This window comes from Euphorbia lathyris, chromosome 7, assembly GCF_963576675.1.
Source record: "Euphorbia lathyris chromosome 7, ddEupLath1.1, whole genome shotgun sequence".
NCBI classification, from domain to species: domain Eukaryota; kingdom Viridiplantae; phylum Streptophyta; class Magnoliopsida; order Malpighiales; family Euphorbiaceae; genus Euphorbia; species Euphorbia lathyris.
The window spans coordinates 3,063,764-3,083,902 of NC_088916.1; the positions used below are offsets into that span (position 1 = coordinate 3,063,764).

Here is a 20,139-nt window from a genome sequence, read left to right on the forward strand (position 1 = left end):
TTTTTTTTTCATCGGATCCTTTAGAGTGTTCTCGCTTAGAAAGATTATCCTTGTCTTTGTTTATGTCTTGGGTTGAAGCAAATTACTATAATTCGTCCCCGTCTACGTATCAGTCGACATTTTTCACAAATTTTACGAACAGAAGCTCTTATTTCATATTTGCGATCCCTTAATTTTTGAATATACATACTTTTTTTTATCCCATTCTCTCTTTTCGTAACGGTTCCAATTTCGTTATCTTTCTCATTAATTCGATTCTTTCACAAACATATTTGAGCCTTCCTTTTTTCTTTGTGAGTTTCGGGAATATCCCCATTCATAGGTCCGAAAAACCCTGAATCATGGGAAAGTTGGACCTCCGTTGGGACAGAGATAGGCCAATTTTAATGTTTGTAGCCAAGAGCAATTTTACCCCTAACATTGATAAATTGGGTCAATTTCAGAAATAATTGATCAAACTATCTTCTCGGTCATGAATCTTATCATCTACACTTCACATGTGCGTCATTTTATCCGTAACAAATCATAAACATATATTGGGATGTGAAAATAATAATAATAAATATATTATTTTTTGTACGAATTAGACAAAAAAATTCAAAAAATTCATCAAATTTATAAATATTAATCTTCAATTCTATTATTAAATTACAATAAATTTTAATTTTTCTTTTATTTTTTTATTATATAATCGTAATAGTTTAGTGGAGGTATATTAAGTTAGTGGATGGAAGTTTAGTTTTAAAAAAAATATTAATTAACATCCTTTAATTTATATCTTTTTATAAAACTAAATCAAAACTATTAATTTACACTTAAAAATATTAAATTAAACTCAATAATATATTTAAATTCAAAATTAATTAACACTCTAAAAGATGTATATTATAATCTAGTTAAAAAACATAGAGATTCGAAATTTTTAGACACGGACGTCACAATAACGGAAGTAAATATAGGGTGGAATATTAGAAGTAGAAAAGAGAGGTAGCTGCAAATATTTTGTAAAATGAAAGCGGAGTATCTATGTATTAGAAAAGTTGTGCATGAATCCAGACAGGGTATAAATGTTTGGATTGGGCTAGCCTCCATTTTTATCTGAATTGAAAGAGAGAAAGGTTTAAGAGAGAGAAAGAGAATTTTAGGAAGAAAACTTAAATAAAGGTATTTTAGTAATTATTGATTGGTCAATTATTGAGGTGGTGCGTTGACTAGGCGTTGACCGGTCATTTTTACTTGATGTACATCATAGTGGAAGGTCACCTATAAGGTCATACATATTAGTGAGATAAAATGAAGGTTATACACCAAAGTGTGAAATGAGGCAAAAGTTGTACACCATTGATAAAATTTACCCATATATAGTTGTTATTTTCTATCCTTAGAAAGTGGCATGTTGTTTGTGTTACTTCTACAGCACACAGTTTAACATGTCTTAAATGTGTAAGCAAACAATATGTATCTACAACATAATACAATATTAAATATTGAGATAAATTACATACGTGGTGTATAACTTTTGCATTGTTTCACATTTTGGTGTACAACATTCACTTTTGCATACAAAATTGTACAACCTTTTGGTGACCTCTCACTAAAATGTACAACCGGTAATTGTGACCGGTCAAATCCGAAATCAATGCGCCATATCATCATTTTTCATTCTACCCATTTTAATAAGTTGGATCCATTCCTTATATAATTATTAAAATACCTTTATCCTTTATGCAATTACTGAAATACCCTTATCTCCTTCCTTCGTTTTCTATAACACTATCTGTATCTTTCCCTTTCTCTCTCCAAGACCTCTCTCAATGTGAGATCACAATGGATCGTTCATTAGTGCTTTTGCTTATCCTTTTGAGGGTTGTTTTTGACCTAGGATTGCAGAGGCCTCGTGTCTTCAAAGGGCTCTTATCTTTTTGCAGGAGGGCAATGTGTTGGGTGTGGTGGTGGAGATTGATGCTAGCGTGGTTGTTGATGCTATAAGGTCTACTATGATGAATTTATCTGAGTTTAAGGTTATTAAAGGGGCTTGTAAACATTTGCTCTCTTCTTGCTTTGAAGTTTTTGTCACCTCTCCCAAAAAGACTACCAACAAATTAGCGGATGCTATCGTTTTTGCTGGTTTTTTTCTTTGGTTACGTCTATGTACTGGATTGAGCATACTTTCATTTATGCTTTTATGCATTCTGATGTAAACCTGTTGCTCGCAGTAATGAAGTTTTATTTTGTTAAAAAAAACTCGTTAGTCCTACTAAGATTAATGGTTAAATTAAACTAAATAAAGTGTAAAAAGGATAAAAGTACCATCTATCCTAATTATAATGATAAATGACTCATTTTTTTTTTATTTTAGGTTTTTTCTTTTCTTTTCTTTTCTACATATCTCAAATATACATTTTTTTATTTATTAGTTTTTATATAATTATAAAACTTTTAATTTAGCGATGTATAACTTGTTTAACTAAAAAATGAATGAAAAAACTTTGAAAAATTATAAAATTAAGAGTAGAGCTATATAAAATTGTAAACATGAATGTTTTTATCTCTAATAAATTTTATAGATAAAATGAGAAAAAACATGATTTTACAAAATTATCAAGATTTATACTAACATCTAAGATTAATTTGAAAATATTATATTATATAATAATAAAAATAAAAATAAAAATTGAAGAGAGAAAATAATCGTTAAGATAAAATTCATTTATACTATCATCAAAATAATAGTTAAAGAATAAAGTAAAGTACATAGATTTAAAAAACTATAAAATATAAATTTAGTCTTATAATTATTTAGAGTAGAGCGGATTTAGAATTCACATGAAAAATAATGCAATTTTAAGCATAACATTTACTACTTGTTAAAATTTCAAGTCGTAATTGACAAAATTAATTTTTTCCATGTGTTTCATGTTCTAGCCACTCTTCACATCGCTCTTCAACATCCAACATTCTAGCTACCGAATAACATTTTAAACTGTACACTTTTTGTTACTAAAAAGATCACTTTCCGTCAATTAAACTAAAAACTGCACCACAACTACTAATAATTAGGTTTAAGATAACCTAAAGGATGTGGTCAAGTGATAAGGGTTCTTCCACCTTTAACCAAAAATTGAAGGTTCAAACATCACATTAAGTAGGGGTGAGTATCGTTCGGTACAATTTGGGGATTTGAAAATCTCTAGAATTGTATCTGTTAAAGTCAACGGTACAATTCGGTTCAGTTCTAACGAAAAAGTCAACGGTTCAATCCGGTTATGGATCTTTTTTTCGGATATTTTCGGTCCGGTTCTAAAATCTCCAACATATTTACTCAATAATATTACGAATTTGAAAATCTCCAGAATTTTACATAATTAAGTCAACGGTACAATTCAGTTCGGTCCTATAAAAAAAGTCAATGGTTCAATCCAATTTTGGATTTTTTTTGAGGTATTCGATCAGGTTCAAGAATCCTCGAGATTCACGTTCAGTCCTAACGTTGAATATAGAGTAATTCTAAATTTTTGGGCTAGCTGTCCCATCCATTTAAAATGTCTACCAATCAACGAGTAAAAATAATTATTCTAAATATGGACATGGCTTAAAAGTGTTGTTGCAGTGCTTGGAACCATGTTAAATTTGTTCTCCTCAATAATTGTATCACTAAATTTTTACTTTATTCTTATTATTTTTTAAAACTTTTCCCATGAATTTATAATAATAATAATGTGAATTAAATATATAGTTTATAATCAAACACATGTAAAAAATATAAGAATATAACAAAAGTCAACTCTTTAAATTATCACAATCCATAATTTTTTTCTTTTGGTGTTTAATGATGAAAACCCCCCAAATAAGGAGAAAAACAGGATCTTATCTTTTTATCTTTCCATATTTAACCTTGTAATTTTACTTATAACTTGGTTTCCATTAATTACAATTAATTACAGTGATGCACATAATGATAATTTTCAAACAGTAGACTCGTTGACCCTGCTTATTACGCGATCATATAAATAGAGGTATGAATGCTGTTCCTCAACAGAATATGCAATCTCTTTTCTTCTTCTTCGTCGTCTTCTTTTTTCTCTAATAATGATCTGATTCTTTCTTTCACTTTCAAACAGAAATCGCACTGTCTCTTACAACTCCGTTGTTTTTTCGCATTGAATCGCATCGCATTTCGTCGCAGATTCAAGTAGAAAAAGGTGATTCTGATTTTATTTTCTCTATATACTGTTTCTTTAATGGCGAGAGAAATAGAGATGTTCGCAACTTCGAGTCACCGATTTTATGCTCATTTCGCTATTTTCTTTATTATTATTGGAATTGTTGACATGGAAGGAAAAAGGCCAATTGCGGAGTGATGTGCAATATTAAAATTCGTCTGTTTAGATCTTTTCCTCTCCTACGTATGCTTATTTTTCAGAGTTTGATTTTAATATATATATTTTTTTTATATGAATAGTATAATTGTTTAATTTTAGAATTATCTTTTCATATACATGAATCTAATCTTGAAAAGTATTTAGATGAAAAATGTTAAGTCTGGTTGGAAAATACCCGATTTATGATAGCAAACCTTTTATCTTGATATCTGTTTTTGTTTATTTGTTATATTTCTACGAATATACTTAACTAGTGATTAGATTAGACCTGTTCATAGCCTACTGAGCTGTCGAAGTCCATATTTGGATGAAGTTTGAATAGTGCTAGCCATTTATATAAAATGGATGTGGTTGAGATTTCAAAAGTTCTTTATATATATATATATATATATATTTTTTTTTTTTTTATTTATTTATTTAGGGTTAAGGTGCAAAAATACCCCTAACATTTTGGGTTAGGAGCAATTTTACCCCTAACGTCTAAAATGGTGCAATTTTACCCCTAACGTTTGTAACCAATAGCAATTTTACCCCTAACGTTGATAATTTGGGTCAATTTCAGAAATTATTATAAAACACATACATTTTTGTTCTTTATTTCGCACCAATTGCATATCAAACATTATATAAAAAAGGATTTCATGTTTTTTTGTAATTTAATAATAGAATTGGAGATTAATATTTATAAATTCGGTGAATTTTTTGATTTTTTTTGTCTAATTCGTACAAAAGACATTATATTTTTTATATATTTTTTTTACATCCCAACATAGGTTTGTGATTTGTTACTGATAAAAGGATATGCGTGTGAAGTGTAGATGTCAAGATTCATGGTTGAGAAGACAGTTTGATGAATTATTTATCAAATTGACCCAATTTATCAATGTTAGGGGTAAAATTGCTCTTGGTTACAAACATTAGGGGTAAAATTGCACTATTTTAGACGTTAGGGTAAAATTGCTCCTAACCCAAAACGTTAGGGGTATTTTTGCACTTTAACCCTTTTATTTATCTGGATTCGATTATTTTGTTATTTAAAATTAGGTTTGTTGAGTTTTGTTGAATTTTTAATTAAATTTAGTTTGCTGAATTTTTATTATTTATTATTTATAATTTTATTTTAATTTTTTAATATAAATATAATAGTTGGACGGGTAAATTTGCTTATGAAAATTAAATTTTCTTACTAATCCAGTCCAGTGCAAATCGGATGTAAATTAGAGCAGAATGAGCGGGACAGTAAAAAATATTTTACCGTGGAGTCCGATTAGGCTCCACTCATAAACATATACACTTGGGATTAGAACATAATTAATTGGGGCATGATTACAAAATCATATCGTTTCTGCAACTTGTGGTCTTTGATGTACTAATATATTTATAATAATAATATGAATTAAATATATAGTTTATAATCGGCTTAATACATCATTTGCAACCTGAACTTTGCAACCTGAACTTGTCCAAAAAGCTTGATTGGTCCCCTGAATTTTCAAAGTGTCTTGAGAGCTCCCTAAATTTGCATAAAATGTTCAGTTAAACTTTCGTAAAATGTAATCAATTGATAACTCGGTTGCAAAAAAGGTAAGTTAAATACGGAAGATTTATTGCACGAGTCTTAAAAAAAAGTAAAATAACCGAAATCGGAATATACGGTGCTTAGAATAAAGAAGACAAGTTGTATAGTTGAGCAATCAATAACTTCATTTTTAATCTATTTTTTAATTATGTAATAACATTCTAAGATGCGTGGGATACATCTTCCGTATTTAACTTACTTTTTTGCGACCGAGTGATCAATTGATTACATTTTACGCAAGTTCAGGGGGCTAATTGAACATTTTATACAAGTTCAAGAGATTGTCAAGACACTTTGAAAGTTCAGGGGGCTAATTAAGTATTTAGGACAAGTTCAGAAGGCAAATGATGTATTAAGCCTTTATAATCAAACACATGTAAAAAAATATAAGAATATAACAAAAGGCAACTCTTTAAATTATCACAATCCATAATTTTTTCCTTTTGGTGTGTAATGATGAAAACCCCAAATAAGGAGAAAAACAGGATCTTATCTTTTTATCTTTCCATATTTAACCTTGTAATTTTACTTATCACTTTGTTTCCATTAATTACAGTGATGCACATAACGGTAATTTTCAAACAGTAGACTCGCTGACCCTGCTTATTGCCGGTCATATAAATAGAGGTACGAATGTTGTTCCTCAACAGAATATGCAATCTCTCTTCTTCTTCTTCATCGTCTTCTTCTTTCTCTGGTAATGATCTGATTCTTTCTTTCACTTTTAAACAGAAATCGCACTGTCTCTTATAGCTCTGCTGTTTTCTCGCATCGCATAGCATTTCCGAGCAGATTCAAGTAGAAAAAGGTGATTCTGATTATGATTTTGATTTTATTTTCTTTCTGTCTACTGGTTTGTTTAATGGCGAGAGAAATAGAGAGGTTCGCAACTTCGAGTCACCGATTTTATGCTCATTTCGCTATTTTCTTTATTATTATTGGAATTATTGACAATGAAGGAAATAGGTCAATTGCGGAGTGATGTGCAATATTAAAATTCGTCTGTTTGGATCTTTTCCTCTCCTACGTATGCTTATTTTTCAGTGTTTGATTTGAATATATATATTTTTTTTATATTTACAGTATAATTGTTTAATTTTAGAATTATCTTTTCGTATACATGAACCTAATCTTGAAAAGTGTTTAGATAAAAAATGGTAAGTCTGGTTGGAGAATACCTTCTTTATGATAGCAAACCTTTTATCATGATATCTGTTTTTGTTTATTGTTATATTTCTATGAATATACTTAACTAGTGATTAGATTAGACATGTTCATAGCCTGCTGAGCTGTCGAAGCTCATATTTGGATTAAGTTTGAATAGTGCTAGCCATTTATATAAAATGAATGCGTTTGAGATTTCAAAAGTTCTTTATTTATATATATATATATATTATTTATTTATCTGGATTCGATTATTTTGTTATTTAAGATTAGGTAATTAACGAGATCAAGCTGTTTCTTAGTATTCACCATAGATGTTCGGTGGTTTTTGTTTCAAGTTTAGCAAACGGTGCGGCTCATGCGCTTGCGCGAAACGCTCGTTTCTACGCTAATTTTTTTATTCATTCTTTGATTCCTGTATTCATTGAGGACATTCTAATTCGGGATGTTTCTCCATTTATTGAATAAAGTTCTGTCTTTCCTAAAAAAAACTTAAAATTACACCGCGAAAGTTCCTCAAACTCAATTAATATCAATAACATATCATTTAATTTTTACCAGTTATCGTAACTTTAATAGGTTAAAATGCTTAAACTTGTTTTATATTGGTGGAACACAGGCCTTGTTTGGTTCCAAAGAAAATAACACGTTGCTGCAATAAATGAGTTTGCATTTGTCTACTTTTTGTGGTTTACTTTGAGTGCTGTTAACATGTCACGCAGGTGAAATGTATTTACTTTTCTAGGAAGGAAAGTGGCATGTGAGTATACATTTTAAGAGTCAAAGTTCTTAGGCACATTAGATGAATTGTCTATTTAAGTCAATGCAATTTTCTTGTTTTCTAATTTTCCATGATAAATACTTGATCACGCTAGCTGGAACTTTCTATACATGAGAGCAATAAGCCTTAAAAGTATATGAGAGCAATAATTTTACATATAATGGAGCCGCTGAAGGTTTGAGTCCTGGTTCCGTCACTGCAAGTCCCTGAAGTGTTCCCATATTAAAAAAAAGAGGGGACACTTATATTGGAGTGTCGGGTGCGTGTCCCTGGAGTGTCTGGGTCTCCGATGATACTCGTATGTTAACCTTCTAGAAGTGTTTGTGCTTCCTAATTAAAATATTTATTTTAGGGGAAAGTTCAAATAAAACCCTGTGGTTTTACTAATTTTCAGATAAAGGACTGTGATTTACTTTTTGTTAAAACAGGACTGAGGTTTTCAAATTTAGCAAAATAAGGACTTTTTCGATTGATACTATTAAAATCACCCTTAACAACTTTAAAAATGACATATTTTAAGAACTACTAATATTCTAAGCAACTTTAATTCTTCAACTTTTTTATTTCGAGATTATTTAGATGATGTTTGGTAAAGAGAGAGAAAGTTAATGTTTAGAGAGAGAAAGTTCTAAAAAATATGATTTTCTAAAATAAAAAATGTAGTTCCATAGAAAATATGACATTGAACAACTTTAATTCTTGAAAATTTTCATTTTTAGGTCGTTAAAGATAGTTTTAATAGCATTATTAAAAGTGTGAAACCTCAGTTCTCGTTTTGACAAAAAGTAAACCACAGTCCTTTATCTGAAAATTAGTGAAACCACATGGGTTTTATTTGAACTTTACTCTTTATTTTATTGACCCAAAACATTTAATGTTTATAGAATTTATTCACTTGATTTTTCATTTGATTCTGATTTTGCTATTTTCCATGATAAATACTTGATCATGCTAGCTGGAACTTTCTATATATGCTAGTATATGTTGTGACCATGTTAACTTTTGGCAAATCAATTGACTAAGCCTTGTCCTTTTTTTTTTCTTGCAGCAGTTTTTCTGTGTTTATTGTTGGTTTGGGAGAGATAAAAGATTTAAAAAAATGGCTTCAAATGGATCGGTACCGGGATGTCCTAAACCCATGAAGGCTACATCTGATGGGGTTTTCCAGGGGGAAAATCCTCTTGAGCATGCACTGCCTCTAGCCATTGTACAGATTGTCCTGGTGGTTGTGCTTACTCGTCTTCTCGGTTTAATGCTAAAGCCATTGCGACAGCCTCGAGTCATTGCTGAGATTATTGTATGTCCTCGAACATTTCTCATTACTTGTTTTATCTGTTGCAGTCAGGGGCGGATGTAGAGGTCAAAAGTGGAGCAATTTTATCTCTAACGTCTAAAATGGTACAATTTTATCCATAATGTTGGAAGCCAAGAGCAATTTTACCCCTAACGTTGATAAATTAGGTGGATTTGAGAAATAATTCATCAAACTGTCTTCTCAGTCGTGAATAATAGTGTCTGAAATTGATCCAATTTATCAACGATAGAGGTAAAATTGGTGCAAAATTACAAAATTGATATGCAATTGATGCAAAATAAAGAAAAAAATGACTGTATTTTATAATAGTGTCTGAAATTGATCAAATTTATCAACGTCAGGGATAAAATTGCTATTGGATGTTAGGGGTAAAATTGCACCTGACCCAAAACGTCAGAGATATTTGATGCGTAACAACCCGAGAATTCCGGAAATGGATGATTACGAGTTGGAAACATTATAATTTACGTTTTTTATAAAAAAAATCATGAAAATAATGCATGACAATTGAACGATTTTGCATTTTTTTTCACCAAAAATTGAACAATTTTGCATTTTTTGTCATAAAAAATTGAACAATTTTACATTTTTTTGTCTAAAATTTTTTTACGCCTCTCCCTCAAATCCAGGATTCGCCACTGGTTGCAGTTCTTGTTTCATTTTTCCATGTCTAGCATGGTTCGTATACTAATTGAATGAATTGGGAAATGCTGTGCATTGCTCAGAAACTGGGACATGGATTTATGGATAACAAGTTCTGATTTTGTCTTTGAATAGGGTGGCATATTGCTGGGACCGTCAGCTCTGGGTCGAAATACGCATTATCTGAATATGATTTTTCCTGCAAAAAGCATCACGGTTTTAGATACTTTAGCCAATCTCGGTCTTCTCTTTTTTCTGTTCCTTGTTGGTCTTGAGTTAGACTTAAAATCCCTCCGAAGTGTAGGGAAACAGGCTCTAGGCATTGCTATTGCAGGTATTACCTTACCATTTGTGATAGGAATTGGAGTATCATTTGTCCTCCGTGACACTATCTTGCAGGGTGCAAAGACAGCTCCACTTCTCGTATTCATGGGGGTTGCGCTTTCTATCACTGCTTTCCCTGTGTTAGCTCGTATCTTGGCAGAACTCAAGCTTTTAACCACTGATGTTGGTCGTATGGCAATGTCAGCAGCCGCAGTAAATGACATAGCAGCGTGGATTTTACTTGCTCTCGCCATTGCTCTTTCTGGTTCTGGCCATTCTCCTTTAACATCTTTATGGGTGCTTTTGAGTGGATGCGGATTTATTACCCTTTGTGTACTTATTATTCCTCCCACTTTTAAATGGATGGCACGTCGTTGTAGTGAAGGCGAACCAGTAAATGAGATGTATGTCTGCGCTACTTTAGCTACTGTTTTGGCTGCAGGGTTTTGCACTGATGCTATTGGAATCCATGCCCTCTTTGGTGCTTTTGTGGTCGGCATTCTTATGCCAAAAGACGGTCCATTTGCTGGTGCTCTGGTTGAAAAAGTTGAAGATCTTGTATCTGGTCTTTTTCTTCCATTGTACTTTGTTTCTAGTGGATTGAAGACCGACGTAGCCACAATCCGAGGGGCTCAATCATGGGGATTACTGGTTTTAGTCATAGCTACGGCTTGTGTGGGTAAGATAGCAGGCACAGTAGGTGTGTCTCTCATATTCAAGGTCCCGCTTCTAGACGCAGTAACTCTCGGGTTCCTGATGAACACTAAAGGATTGGTCGAGCTCATTGTACTCAACATTGGTAAAGATCGAAAGGTGAATCCGAATTCAGAATCTTTAGTTCGCGAATAATCTCTGTTCGTGTTTTCTAATTATTTGATCTGCTTCATTGTAGGTTCTGAATGATCAAGCATTTGCTATCTGTGTTCTAATGGCTATCTTCACAACCTTTGTAACTACACCTGTAGTTGTAGCAATATACAAGCCAGCTAAACTAGCAATAAGAGGTGATTATAAGCACAGAACTATCGAAAGGAAAAACCCGAATACCGAGCTTCGAATTGTCACCTGTTTCCATAGTTATTCGAACATTCCGACAATGATTAACGTCATTGAAGCTTCACGTGGAACAGAAAAGAGGCAAGGACTCTGTGTTTATGCTCTACACCTTATGGAGCTCTCCGAGAGACCATCCGCAATCCTTATGGTCCATAAGGCAAGAAAAAACGGATTGCCTTTCTGGAATAAGTTGCAGCAATCCGAAACCAATCAAGTAGTTGTTGCTTTTGAAGCTTTCAGACAGCTAAGCCACGTCGTGATTCGTCCGATGACATCAATCTCCGCATTGCATAACATGCACGAGGATATCTGCAGTAGCGCAGAAAGAAAAAGAGCTGCAATGATAATCCTCCCATTCCACAAGCATCAGAGGCTGGATGGTTCATTGGAGACTACTCGGACAGAATTCCGCTGGGTCAATAAAAGAGTACTCGAGCACGCTCCATGCTCAGTTGGCATTTTAGTTGATCGCGGACTTGGAGGAGGCGCACATGTAGCTGCTAGCAATGTTTCCTCCAATATAACCGTGTTATTCTTCGGGGGTCGCGATGATCAGGAAGCAGTTGCTTACGGTGCAAGAATGGCAGAGCACCCTGGAATCAGTTTAACTGTCATACAATTCAAACCAAGCACTGAACTTGTAGGGGAAATCGTAAGAGTCGATATAGACGATGATTCGGGGAGTTCATCCGAAGCATCCGACCGGAGTTTCCTGTCTCAGATAAAGAGGACAACAGATGAATCATCAATTAGGTTTGAAAATAGAACGGTAAATAGCCGTACAGCAATTATTGAAGCAGTGAAAGAGTTCAGCAGCTGTAACTTGTTCTTGGTAGGCCGGATGCCCGAGAGTCCTGTGGCGGGCGTCTTGAACGTAAAGATTGAGTGTCCGGAACTCGGTCCGGCCGGAAACCTGTTGACGTCTCATGATTTTGTGACAGCAGCATCTGTACTGGTTGTGCAGCATTATCATAGTCCACATTCTCTGGTACATAGTAAAGGCAAGGATGATTCAGAAACTGAAACTGGAACTGAAACTGAATAGATTTTGTGAATACATGTTGTAATTAATTAATTACAATTCATTCTATGCTTACACATCTTCATAATATGATTAACTTAAATAATACACAAGTCTTCAAGATCATTGTAAAGCTTTTCTTTAGAATGCTGGAGATTCGAGCTATAGACTGAATAAAAAGATCCAGAATTGTTGAAAAAGATCCAGAATTGAATTCAACAGTTGATTTTTTTGTTAAGACTGAACCAAATTGTACTGATTTGGAGATTTTCAAATTTTTAAAATAATTGAGTAAATGTGTTAGAGATTTTAGAACCAAACTGAATATCTGAAAAATCCGATTCAGAACCGGATTAAACCGTTGACTTTTTCCTTAGGACTTAACTGAATTGTACTGTTAATTTTATTAAATATAATTATGGAGATTTTCAAATCTACAAATTGTACCGAACCGTGTTCAACCCTAGTTTAAACCATGTTTTTGTACATGTCAATAGGGATAAGTGTAAAAATACCCTTGATGTTGACAGTCAACATCAATTTTGTTCTTGACATTTAATATAGTGTAATTTTACCCTTAACATTAACAGTAAAATACACAAATTTATCCTTAACATTGGCAAGTTGGATCAATTTGAGAAATAATTTGTCTTTTCAATCGTGAATCTTGTTATTTACCGTCATTTTATCATCCATTAGTAACTGATCAAAAATATATGAATAATGTGAAAAATTTAAAGTTAAAACATTATACTGTATTTTATACTAGTTGAATTGAACTGAACATTGAGTTTTTTTTATGACTGAATCAAATTGTACCCTTGACTTGGAGATTTTCAAATTTCTAAAATAATTGAGTAAATATATTAGAGATTCTAGAGCCGAACTGAATATCCGAAAAAACAGATTCAGAACCGGGTTAAACTGTTAATTTTTTCTTTAGTACTGAACCGAATTGTACAGTTAACTTTATTAGCTATAATTCTGGAGATTTTCAAATCTACGAATTGTACCGAACCGTACTCAACCCTAGTTTAAACCATGTTTTTGTACATGTCAAGAGATATAGTTCCTCATCCACATGTGTAGTTGAAAAACAAAAGAGATAAAAGTTGAAAAATACTCTCAACATTGACAATTTTGTTTTTGACGTTTAAAATAGTGCAATTTTACACCTAATGTTAGCAGTAAAATAATAAATTTATCTCTAACATTAGTAAATTGAGTCAATTTGAGAAATAATTCGTGAATCTTGTTATCAATTATCATATTATTATCCATTAGTAACAGATAAAAAAATATAGGAATAAACGTGAAAAAAATAAAATAAAAAAATTATAAAGTATTTTATACTATTTGAATAAAAAAATCCAAATATTTTATCAAATTTTTATAAAAATAGGAAAATATTGTGTCTGCTTACAATCTAGTGTCTTGGGAAACGTAAGAAGGTTCCCACTAGTTTTTGCATAGACCAAATCTCAACACTCAGTTCTGGTTCTATAATATTCACTTTTATCATCAATTCTAAAAATTAATATAATTCTATCCTTAATGTGTCTAAGTTTGAGCAATTTCGTGTCCAAATAATAATATACGGGACAATTTTGATTTAGGTAACAAAATATAAACGAAACTTTTACCTAGATGTAGAGGTGGAAGAGAGGACACGAGATGTAAAGGTACTTTTGTAGAATGTAATAGATAAATAAGGTTATTGTTATTTATCACTCTCAAATTACTAGTTATCGTTTTCTATTAGACAATTTTATTCTTTTCATTTTTTTTTTCAAAAACTGTGAATGGCTACGTTGGAAACCATCTGGCCAATGGCCAGACGTTTTCCATGATCACCTTGAGGAAATAACATATATATTTTTGTGAAAAATGTACCTCGTCCAATTTCTCCGACTCATAATCATCTATTTCTGAGGTTTTTGATTTGTAAATCATTAATTATTTTTAAAATTTCAGTTTTAAACGATAAATAGTAATTTATAATTTCAATTATTGTTATTGAAGTTTAAAAAATTCCAAATTGGAACTGTGATAATTAATTTTGGGAATGGTGTTTAGGAGCCCACTTCTTTTATGAGTCCAAATCAAAGTCACATTGTTTTGATTTAGGTGGAAAAAATCCCTCGAGTCTATTCCATAATTTTCTTTTTCAAATTTGGATTTGGACGTTATGGTAAAAAAATCAAATCCCTAAATTGAGCATCTTCCGTTTTCCGTTTTCTGTTCCTCTTCTCCATTCACTCGGTCCTCTCTCCACTGCCCTGTCCCACCTGTATCCTCCTCCAGACGGTCAGCTCGTCTGAACGTCGACCTCCACTGGCTGCGATCTGCGGTAGGTACGGGAAGCGTGCGTTGCCTCAGCTCCTTCATTAGTCGATTGAGCTTTGTTCGGCGAAGTTCATTAGTCGATTTAGCTTTTGTTCGGCGAAGTCCGACGAGTTGCCTGAACTAATCATCAGTTTTTGAGGTTCAATTCTCTCTCTCTCTCTATTTATTGTTTTGGATTTTGAAGAAATAGTCTGTAATATTTCATCATAACCTATAATTAACTGGCTATTCCTATGCTGCAATGATGCAGATACTTATCCTGTAAAAGGCCCTAGGACTTGAGATATCATGCTTATTCATGCTTTAGATGCGGTTCTTCCTTCTAGATCTTCGAAAGCTATTTTTATCACGTTTTAGGTTTTAGATTTAACTCACTATACTGACAAATCGTACTGGAAACAGTACCAGATTGCAAGCTTACAGCTAATGCAACAAACTTCAGTTAGAAATTTGTATAGCTGCAATTTATAAGGTATAAGTGAAGTTTAGACTTACAGAATCTTCTGATCCTTCAGTTCCATACATATCTTGATCAAACACCATTCAGTATTGTGAATTTTTGTTTGGTTTATAGACTATGACTTGACTTGTTCTGTCAAGTTTAGATTTCTGTTTCAGTTTGAATTTCTATTGCATAATTTTTACAGCCTCCCTTCAATTCATAATATGAAGTTCTTCAAGAGATTTTGAAGGGACTCAAAATTAGCAACGCATGATTCTGCATTGCTTCAATTCAAGATATCCAGATCACTTTTATAAGTAGGATTTTGAAAGATAATGATAAAGCATAAAGATAAATGGTAACATTTTCTTTTATTATAGTTAGTTAGATCTTCTAATTATCCTCGTATAACTCCTGTGAGTAACAATTAATTCTAAGAATATTTTATCCTCGTATCACTTCTGTGCCCTTAAGGGTTCCCTTGTCCCGAAGGGCAAGGTTTCACCAAGTCATATTAGAACTCCCAAGTACCGTCTTTAGGAGCCATACAAGACTGTTGGACTATAAATTTTTAGTCAGTTAGCTGCCTTGTTTAACCAAGTGATTATCCAAAATAGCAATAGAGTGAGTGGAACATCATTTATTAGTAGGGGGTGATCCTATGTGCGCTATGTCCTCCATCATGATTTCGAATGAAACTATCGATAGAATCGTGCACCGTGTGAAACGTGGATCATCATTGTTCTTAACGGAGACTTAGGTTAAGCTCCGTCTTGGAAACTTGTGATGTTAGGGTAAATCATCCTGAGGTTGCCACATCTCATTGGCCATGGAGAAGCATTGGTAACATCAATTTCTTTCTTCGAAGCGGTTTCTTTCCCCCCTCCCCGCGCCGCCCTGGCATAGTGCTCCGCTTCCAGTTTTTCAGAAGTATCCACTTTCTTCCTCCTTCTTCATTGATCTGGGGAGAAAAGGAACTATACCAGTTGGGAAGCTAGACATCAAGTAAGTGACTTGATGAGGATAACTAAGCTGACACATTGGAGTTGGCTGCTGGCACAACAGGGTGGTGCCTTGCTTGATCGCAAGCCAACACACGGTAGCTTTTGGGTTGGTTATAGAAGAGTTCTTGCTGCCTTCCTTCCACTTGCAGTACACCTACTATCTGAATGCTTACTTCCTATCATGTCACTGTTTGGTGATCAGTAATCAGCTGCCAAAAGAATTCAGCTTACAAGAACAAGCAGGACAAAAGGAAGAACAAAAACATAATTAACGATATAATAGCTAAAACTATTAAACCTGGTTCTGCAAGACCTACACCCCATGGAACACCAGAAGCTGTCAAACCAGCTGAGGGAGATGGTTTGAATAGTTAGTAAAACAAGAAAACAGGATGTATGGAAGTATCTGGAAAGTCAAGTTTGTGGGAAACCTGACCTGTTAGCCCAGAATCTTGTAAGGGCCATACTAGCAATCAACAAGCTTATTAATGCTGTATCAAGCTTTGCTGTCACCTCACTAACTGATATTCCCTGTCAGTTTGATGTTTATCTGCAAGTTGTTCGATACGCTGTTAAACATGAGAAAGATGATGCTTATGCAAAGAGAGAGCAAACTCTCAATCTTGTAAGACTTGATCAACTGCAACAAATGGAGAGTTACCAGGGAACGATGGAAAATGTAAAGGTGGAGAAAATCAATACACAATCTGGGTGGACTGAATTGCTGTGTGATTATTTGCCTTCTACATCAAAGAATGAAATAATAATTATTGGCCAATGATCATTCACTAATTATTATTATTTATTATTATAATAACTATCTTTAAAATAATTCGGTTGGCTGTTATAATAAATAAACTAGGTTTATTTTAGATAAATAAGTCAAGATGTTTTATTGGTTTAAAAAATCTAGGGTAAACTATTTAATGTGTCTATATTATTTGCTAAAGTACTAGGAAGTACCGACACGGGTGCGGATGCGGGATACCACATTTTGTAGAAATCTGAGACACAGGTACGGAGGGGACATGCCATATCTATATATATATATATATATATATATATAGTTATTAATTCATAAAAAGAAACATTTAATACTTCTAAAGACCGGGTAGGTGCTATATTTTTATCTTCAGATTTTGTTTTCTTTTTATTTATTGGAGTTCTATTTTATTTAAAAAAACTCCTATATTCTATTTAATTAACTCAGAAGCCAAGTCCTCAGGGGCGGAGCCAGGGGGAGGGGAGGGTTGGCAGACCCTCCGACCGTTCGGAAAACCCCATAGTAGGGGTGCTCCACCCTGGTTAAAAATAAAAATGCCATGGGTGGGAGCCCCTCCAGCCATGGCGAAGGAGGAAGAAAGATGGGGGCTGAGCCCCATCTTTTTGCAGATGAAAGTCCAAAATGACGTCGTTTCATTTAGGCTTAATACATCGTTTTCCCCCTAAACTTGTCCAAAAAGCTTGATTGGGCTCCTCACATTTTAAGGTGTCTTGATAGCCCCCTCAATTTGCATAAAAAGTTTAGTTAGCCTCCTGAACTTGCACAAAATGTAATCAATTGATCACTCGGTTGTAAAAAAGTAAATTAAATGCGGAAGAGGGGACATGCAGATTATATTGGAGTGTCGGAGCGTGTCCCTGGAGTGTCTGAGTCTCCGATACTCGTATGTTAACCTCCTAGAAGTGTACGTGCTTCCTAGCTAAAATATTTATTTTATTGACCCAAAACATTTAATGTTTATAGAATTTATCCAATTAATTTTTCATTTGATTCTGATTTTGCTATTTAGCTGTTTTTGATCTCTGATCCTTTGCTGTGACCAGTTTGAATCAGGGCCTAGGTAAATATCTATCAAAGAACAGGCAAAGAAACAACTTGTGATGCATTCACCACAACTTCCATTGGCGCGTCCACGTGCAGCGTCGCCATGGGAGATAGAGAAGCCCCAACCTCAACCAGGAAGCCTCGAAGCTTCTCTCGTCCAACTTGTGCATGATCACCATCAAAAGTCTCGACATCTTCGAGAAAACACTGGTTAGTTTAATTCCAATTCTTCATAATCTTTACGGGTTCAATTAGATTTCAAAACTCTAGGCAATTGTAAGTTGTATGATTATGATTTATGGGACAGAGAAGGCAAAGAAAGATGCCACAATGAAGGCAGTGAATGTAGCAAAGCTCTTGATGGATGCAGTAAATGGTGGAGTACAAGAATCTTATATCAATGAGAAAAGAATTGAACTTGAAATTCGAGCTGTAGCTGTTACTATTTCCCGATTCATTGGACAAACCAATCACTGGCTTACTGCTACTCATGCTATCAACTCTGCAATTAAGGTAAACTATCCATAGTTGTTAAAGGCGTGCCTTGAATGCAGAAAGCGAGGCTCTGTACAAAAGGCTCTCGCCTTGTGCGTCTCGCTTGTGCCTCAGAGCCTGGATCAAGGCGCGCCTGAGGGTTTTCACTAGGGTTTTTATTTTTATTTTTTACTGTTTTCTGTAAAATACCTTTTTGATTAATCTCAACCATCAATCTAATTTGAATAAGATTAATCTTTAACCTTGATCAAAATAAGAACATCAAGAGTCATAACTAAATAATAATATAGAAAGAATAGAGAAGGATTAAGAGCAGTCACGTAAAAAAGAAGTCTCCTCCACTCCCCACAAAAATAAAACGCGACAGACACACTGAAGAATAAACAGAGAACGTGTGGCAGTCTGGAATGGAATTGTGTGTTCTTTTTTATTGACAATGAATGATTATTAGTTTAGTAGCATTAGTTATAGTTAGGTACTTAGGTTAAGATGTTAAGTATATGTTAATGTCTCTATGAAGTATGAACTTAACCCGTTGTTTGACATTTATGATTTAGTAGTACGTTTTTATGTGGTTTTTTTGGTTTGTGTGGTCATAAATTTGTTTTTTGGTTTAAGAGAGTATATATTTTATTTTATTTGATCCGACTTGTGTTCCAAAGACGCGTGCCTCGCCTTATTCCTTGAGCCTGGGCTCCAGGACCCTTTAGTGCCTTAGCACGCCTTGCACCTTTAACAACTATGAAACTATCCTATGTTGCATGGAAACTCTTCTTCATTAGCGTTCCGCGTTTCGTGTCCGTTTCTTTTCCTTTTCCATTACTGTTTCGTAGCTAATTTTTCTTAGAAATAACATCATTTCCTGGTATCCGTTTCCTGTTTCCGTTTCCGTGCAACGTAGAAACTATCAGTTTGTTTTTAACCTTTCATCTCCATTTTTGTCAATTTAATTTGTGTTGTTCATGCTACTATTCTTGCTAAGGATATGATGTTTTGTTTACATAGGAAATTGGAGATTTCGAGAACTGGATGAAGACTATGGAGTTTGATTGTAAAAACATAAATGCAGCAATTTGCAACATTCATCAGTAACGAAACCACAGTAATGTGTTCTTTTAACAGTTCTAGTATATTGTTGGCTTAATACATCATCCGCCCCCTTGAACTTGTCCCAAAAAGATTGTTGGCTTAATAAATCGTCCGCCTCCTGAACTTGTCCAAAAAAACTTAGATTGGCCCCTGAACTTTCAAAATATTCTGATAGCCCTCTCAACTTGCTTAAAATGTAGCCAAGTAATCACATGGTTGCAAAGAAGCAAGTTGCATGGGGAAGGTGTGTTGAACTTGTCCAAAAAAGATTGTTGGCTTAATACATCGTCCGCCTCCTAAATTTGTCCAAAAAAACTTGATTGGCCCCTGAACTTTCAAAATGTTCCGATAGCCCCACAATTGTTTAAAATGTAGTCAATTAATCATTCGGTTGCAAAGAAGTAAGCTGCATGTGGAAAGTGTAATGCACGTTTCTTGAAAAATTATAGGGTTGTAACCGAGAGGATAGTTCTTTGGGCTATTTTGATGCTTATATATATATATATATCCCTTTTGTGCATATGACCTTGTTATCTTCAACCTTGTGTTTAATGTGTGAATGTTTGGGTTAAATGCATTGTTGGTCATTGAACTTACATTGTTGTCTTAAAATGGTCACTCAACTTCAATTTGTCTCAATAAAATTACTCAACTTTGAATTTTGTCTCAAT

At 33.6% G+C, this 20,139-nt stretch overlaps 2 protein-coding genes across 3 annotated transcripts; both read left to right on the forward strand.

Moving 5' to 3' along the window:
* The first annotated feature begins 4,087 nt into the window (after positions 1 to 4,087).
* On the forward strand, positions 4,088 to 12,400 carry LOC136235983 (cation/H(+) antiporter 18-like). Its single transcript, XM_066026111.1, has 6 exons — positions 4,088 to 4,202; positions 6,518 to 6,588; positions 6,694 to 6,769; positions 8,958 to 9,203; positions 9,999 to 11,000; positions 11,080 to 12,400. Exons 4-6 carry the CDS (start codon positions 9,006 to 9,008, stop codon positions 12,286 to 12,288), a joined length of 2,409 nt encoding a protein of 802 aa, XP_065882183.1. The 5' UTR covers positions 4,088 to 4,202; positions 6,518 to 6,588; positions 6,694 to 6,769; positions 8,958 to 9,005; the 3' UTR covers positions 12,289 to 12,400.
* A 2,021-nt stretch (positions 12,401 to 14,421) lies between these two features.
* On the forward strand, positions 14,422 to 19,869 carry LOC136201335 (biogenesis of lysosome-related organelles complex 1 subunit 1). Of its 2 annotated transcripts, XM_065991988.1 has the most exons (5): positions 14,422 to 14,749; positions 17,007 to 17,071; positions 17,884 to 18,094; positions 18,192 to 18,397; positions 19,385 to 19,869. In XM_065991988.1, exons 3-5 carry the CDS (start codon positions 17,941 to 17,943, stop codon positions 19,469 to 19,471), a joined length of 447 nt encoding a protein of 148 aa, XP_065848060.1. In that variant the 5' UTR covers positions 14,422 to 14,749; positions 17,007 to 17,071; positions 17,884 to 17,940; the 3' UTR covers positions 19,472 to 19,869. The 2 variants fall into 2 exon arrangements, with proteins under 2 accessions (XP_065848060.1, XP_065848059.1); XM_065991987.1 differs by lacking the exon at positions 17,007 to 17,071 and having other exon boundaries at positions 14,423 to 14,749.
* Positions 19,870 to 20,139: the final 270 nt, after the last annotated feature.

Coding starts and splice junctions, on each gene's coding strand:
- LOC136201335 (XM_065991988.1), top strand. CDS start 17,941: ATGCATTCACCACAACTTCCATTGGCGCGTCCACGTGCAGCGTCGCCA. Junction 18,095..18,191: donor ACATCTTCGAGAAAACACTG/GTTAGTTTAATT, acceptor TTTATGGGACAG/AGAAGGCAAAGAAAGATGCC. Junction 18,398..19,384: donor CTATCAACTCTGCAATTAAG/GTAAACTATCCA, acceptor TTGTTTACATAG/GAAATTGGAGATTTCGAGAA.
- LOC136235983 (XM_066026111.1), top strand. CDS start 9,006: ATGGCTTCAAATGGATCGGTACCGGGATGTCCTAAACCCATGAAGGCT. Junction 9,204..9,998: donor GAGTCATTGCTGAGATTATT/GTATGTCCTCGA, acceptor GTCTTTGAATAG/GGTGGCATATTGCTGGGACC. Junction 11,001..11,079: donor ACATTGGTAAAGATCGAAAG/GTGAATCCGAAT, acceptor GCTTCATTGTAG/GTTCTGAATGATCAAGCATT.